Source organism: Olea europaea, chromosome 2 (genome assembly GCF_002742605.1).
Source record: "Olea europaea var. sylvestris chromosome 2, O_europaea_v1, whole genome shotgun sequence".
NCBI classification, from domain to species: Eukaryota; Viridiplantae; Streptophyta; class Magnoliopsida; order Lamiales; family Oleaceae; genus Olea; species Olea europaea.
This window is the reverse complement of record NC_036238.1, coordinates 19266185-19271606: the sequence shown is the minus strand read 5'-3', so window position 1 is coordinate 19271606 and position 5422 is coordinate 19266185. Positions and strand designations below refer to the sequence as shown.

Here is a 5422-nt window from a genome sequence, read left to right as displayed (position 1 = left end):
AACTTTCGCATACGGTGTTTTGGGCCCATAACCCCATTTCAGAAAGTTCACAATGATTTTGAATGATCTCAAAGCTTTACCATAATGTATGGATGGATTTTGGTAGCATGAAATCATGTAGAAGAACAGGCGCTTGCGTACATGGAACGCTCGGATTGTCAGCGTTCAAACAAATAGGCATAACGTTCTCATACGGTGTCTGTTTTGGGCCCATAACCCCATTTCAAAAAGCTCACGATGATTTTGAATGAACTCATAGCTTTTCTATGATGTATGATGGATTTTTCCTACTTTAATTCATGTGGAAGAACGGGCGCTTGCGTACATGGAACGCTTGGATTCTCGACGTATGAAGAAATTGGCATAATTTCGTATACAGTGTCCGTTTTCGACCCATAACCCCATTTTGAAAAGGTCACGATGATTCTGAATGAACCCATAGCTTTACCATGATGTATAATAGATTTTGGCACTTTGAATTTGTGTGGAAGAACAGGTGCCTCTGTACATGGAATGCTTGGATTGTCTATGTTCGACGAAATTGGCATAACCTTTGCATACGATGTCCGTTTTAGGCCCATAACCCCATTTCAAAAATCTTACGATGATTTTAAATGAACTCATAGCTTCACCATAATGTATGATGGATTTTTCCAGTTTGAATTCGTGTGGAAGAACAGGCGCTTGCGTACGTGGAACGCTTAGATTGTCGACGTTTGAAGAAATTGGCATAACTTTCGCATACAGTGTCCGTTTTAGGCCCATAAACCCATTTCAGAAAGTTCACAATGATTCTTAATGAGGCCATAGCTTTACCGTGATGTATGACGAATTTTAGCAGTATGAATTCGTGTGGAAGAACATGCGCTTGCTTACATGGAATGCTTGGATTGTCGGCATTCGCACAAATAGGCATAACTTTCTCATACGGTGTCCTTTTTGGGACCATAACCCCATTTTGGAAAGCTCACGATGATTCTGAATGAACTCATAGCTTTCCCATGATGTAAGATGGATCTTGGTAGTTTAAATTCATGTGGAAGAACAATGCTTGCGTACATGGAACGGTTAGATTGCCGACGTTCGAAGAAATTGGCATAACTTTGGCATACGGTGTTTGTTTTGAGCCCATAGCCTCATTTTGGAAAGCTCACGATGATTTTAAATGAACGAATAGCTTCACAGTAATGTATGATGGATTTTGACAGTTTGAATTTGTGTGGAAGAATAGGCCCTTGCGTGCATGGAATGCTTGGATTGTCGGCGTTCGAAGAAAATGGCATAACTTTCACATATGGTGTCCATTTTTGGACCATAACCCCATTTTGGAAAGCTCACGATGATTCTGAATGAGAAAATAGCATCACCATGATGTATGATGGACTTTGCCCATTTGAGTTCGTGTGAAAGAATAGGCGCTTGCGTACATGAAACGCTTGGGTTCTCGACGTTCAAAGAAACTGGCATAACTTTCATATACGGTGTCCGTTTTAGGACCATGAAGCCCCACATCAGAAAGCTCACGATGATTTTGAATGAACTCATAGCTTACCATGACGTATGATAAATTTTTGCCGTTTGAATTCGTGTGGAAGAACAGGTGCTTGTGTAACGCTCCAGATTTCATTGACTTAAAATTTGAAGAGTTACCGATATCATTCCATAATCATACATCAAGCAGAAATAAAATTTAAAACTTAAAACCTTAATTTATTGAAACTCAAACACTGAATCAAATAAACATAGTGTCATAAATGGAATTAAAGAGAAACATAAAATGTCTTAACAAATTTATTATGGATTCCTAAAAAAATTTCTTTTACTTGGCAACCTGCGCACCACTCAGCCACCATCCACGTTGACCAATCTGACCTGGAATGTTAAAATTGAAGGAATGAGTATTACTCAGTAGGATACGTGCGTCCAAACAATATAATAACTTTTAAAACATGAATTTACAACATTCCATACCATCATTCCATCAAGAGCAATCGGTGATCAATCGAATTCTCTAACATATTTGAGATGACTCGAAGGAGATCTCACATTTCATTTCATAAGGACCCGCAGGTCAATTAACATTTCATGAAATAAATCACGTAAAAAAAATTATAATATTGCAAGGATAAATCACTTGCACATAGTATCCTACCTCATTAGATCAATAAATTTTTGAAAGAATAATCCAAGAGAATATTTCAATTTCCAGACTTCTGCAACTTCCTTGCGCGTAATTAAAGAAGGTTGACGGCTTTGTGCTTCTAAAATATGTTCCAACAATTTGACCTTTGCAGAATATTTATAGTAAAAAAAAGGAAAAAGGAGTTTTGGTGCCTTTGAAATTGAGAAACCGTGTATGTGCGTGGAATAGATGGACAGTAAAAGCAAGGAAGCTACTGAATTTAAAGAACAGAACCAAAGTTAAAGGAATGGTGTTCATGGTAAAATATGTGTATGGCATTCGTATTTATAGGCAACATAAAGTAGTTGATAAGGGTTAGAATTGTATTAGTTTTTATCCTCTATAAGGTTGAAATCTATCCAAATTATATAAAGGATAATTATAAATCAAGAGTAATCATTGTTAAACTAAGGATAACACAAGTGATAGGATTAAAACAGAGATAAATTACAATATATATAATTATATCCAACACGTACGAATGTAGGAGAAAACTAAACTATATACATGTGTTCAACACGTGTATACAAATAGAGGAAACTAATTTTTTATTTTTTTTGCTATGTACTGGGTTTCAAATGGAAAGGCAGAGATTTGATATGATTAAATCATTTTTCAAGTTAATAAAATATTATATTTTTTTTTCCTAATTATCTTAAAAGACAATCTTTTTTTAATAACGTATACTCATTGGAGAAAACTACCTTTGATATGATGGATTTCATTTGGAAAACAGAGTTGGGTATTATTCAATCTCTATTTTTTTTTTAAATTATGAAGATAAACATGATTATTATATAATAAAATATTATAACCTTTTTGCTAATTATATTAAAAGATACATTAAAAATACATTCTAAATACATTTCTTTGAATTGATTTATTCCTGATTAAATTATCCTTATGCACACATTAGAATAAGTTGGACTCCTAATTGCATTGGATATAAGGCTTAATTTATTTAATGCAAACAACCAGTTTAAATAACTAATAGAACGCTTATTTAATTTCCACAAAAGTAATCATTATCATCTTTTAACCAAACCGACCAAGAGCAGAAAGCTTACATGGAATTTAATTTCACTAGGACTTATCACATAATCTCTTGCCTAATTTATGGCTAACTCCAAATCCTACTATAACAAAATAATAAGGGAATCATGATATGGATAATGACAAGCCTAATTGCTACGTGAATTAATCCCCAAATCTTGATCGCTCGAACTTAATTTAGTCCAAATTAACTTTATCTAAATATACATAAAATTAATTATAATCTATCAGATGAGTCTCATATTGTTATAGTAATATGGTCTAAATTGATAACTAATTTTATTTACTAAGTAGTTATTATTACTGGCTTATAATTCATCATTTAATTCGAACTTCGAAAAGAGCCTAATATTGATAGGAAAATCAACTCCACCAATAGTTAACCATTTTGACATAATTAAATAAAAGTACAAATTTATATTTGTTTCCACTTTGTTTCCTCAACTATAAAGATATTCATATAGATCCAAATTAGCTTTTAGGCATCGCTAATTTACTTGCATAAAAACTTGATTAAACCTAAAATTTCTAGAGCCATAAACTTTCAATGTGTTACAATCTCACCCCCTTATAAAATTTCGTCCTCGAAATTTTTTTCTTATCCAGGTGAAAAGTCTGAGGTACAGGACCTTGATCTCATCTTCTCTAGACTTCTAAAATTTTATCTTCTTCCCAAAGCGTCATACTGTCGTATAAACGTTCCTTATCCAATCCGCCATTAGGATGGCATAAAAAATACTTCATTTCTAAAAGGTATATGTTAGCTATAAATTCGTTTCTATTCATTTCTATCTTAACCTCTACCTATTTGCTTGTATTAAGTGTACTGCCACTAGAATAGTAACTTCTAGAACACTACTGCCTTCTTCGCAACTAGTGGCAATGAAAATAGGGTAAACAAGGAATGAGCAGCTCCTAAGCATATAAGAACATAGGCAAGTAATTCAAATATAGTTAGATTACCTGCCATCATGTCCTAATTCTCAGTTGCCTCTTGTTGGGTTAAAGCAAAGACTCTAGCTGGTCCCTTTTTGCTTTGATCGTTGTCCCTCTTTGGTGGGGGTTCCTGACAATTGGTAGCAATATGACCTTGCTTTCCACATCGATAGCATACATTATTTCCATACAAACACTCGCCTCTATGAGCCTTATTGCACTTAGGACAAGGAGTAAGAACACTATTCGACTTGTTTGACTCTAACCGCCTTTCAAAACTAGCCCTCTTATTTTGTCCATTTCCTTTACCTTCGTTCGTCCCATTCCATTTCCTCTTTCCTAAAAATTCGGTATTTTCTTGAGTTGTTTGATCGAGTTCTAGTCGATTTGCAATTGCTTGAGCTCGTTGTAGAACTTGAATGTACGTGGTAAATTCATGAGATTCTATGATTCCTCCAATTTTTGGGCGTAGTCTGAGCTCGAACCTTCTAGCTTTCTTTTGCTCTGTATTCACTAGATGCACTGCATACCTAGAAAGTTGTTCGAACTTCCTCTCATAATCAACCAATGTCATCTTTCCCTGCTTAAGTTGCAGAAACTCTATCTCCTTACGATCTCTCAGGGCTTGTGGAAAGTATTTTCCCATCACCTCCTCTTTGAATCGTGCCCAGGTGAGGTTACGTTGTTGTGCCTCAGTCCTAGTCCGTGAAACGGACTCCCACCAGTGGCCAGATGCATCAACTAGCATGAACTCTGCACATAAAACCTTTTGGGCATCAGTGCAAGAGAGTTGCTTGAAAATTCGTTCCAAACCCCTTATCCATTCCTCGACCGCTAGAGGGCCAGTTATCCCATTAAAGGTAGGGGGCTTGTAACGACGAAACTGTTCCACAATTGAGTTAGTGTTGTTAGTGTTTGCACTAGCAGGGCCAGCCTGTGCTTGTTGTCTACCCAAATCTTGTACCACCCTTAGCAAATCCCTGACGATGGTAGCTTGATTTTGTTGTTGTCTCGACATTTTCTTAACACAATTAAAATTTTAATTTAGAAAAAAAATTGATAAAACACTCAAATATTATTAATAATCTTTGTAATAATAAATTTCCAAATCCTTACATATAGAAAATTTGCTCTTTAAAAAAAAATAATAATAAAATCAGATAAATAATTAAATAATCGAACTTTTTCTAAGCAAATAAATAACACTTATTTCTAATCCCAGTGGATCCTAAAAACCGGCTTTTTATGGAG

At 34.9% G+C, this 5422-nt stretch overlaps 1 protein-coding gene across 1 annotated transcript; it reads right to left on the bottom strand.

Moving 5' to 3' along the window:
- Positions 1–4211: 4211 nt before the first annotated feature.
- On the bottom strand, positions 4212–5189 carry LOC111373342. The gene has a single exon (XM_022995860.1). The coding sequence runs from the start codon at positions 5187–5189 to the stop codon at positions 4212–4214; it is 978 nt and encodes a 325-aa protein (XP_022851628.1).
- Between the last annotated feature and the right edge of the window lie 233 nt (positions 5190–5422).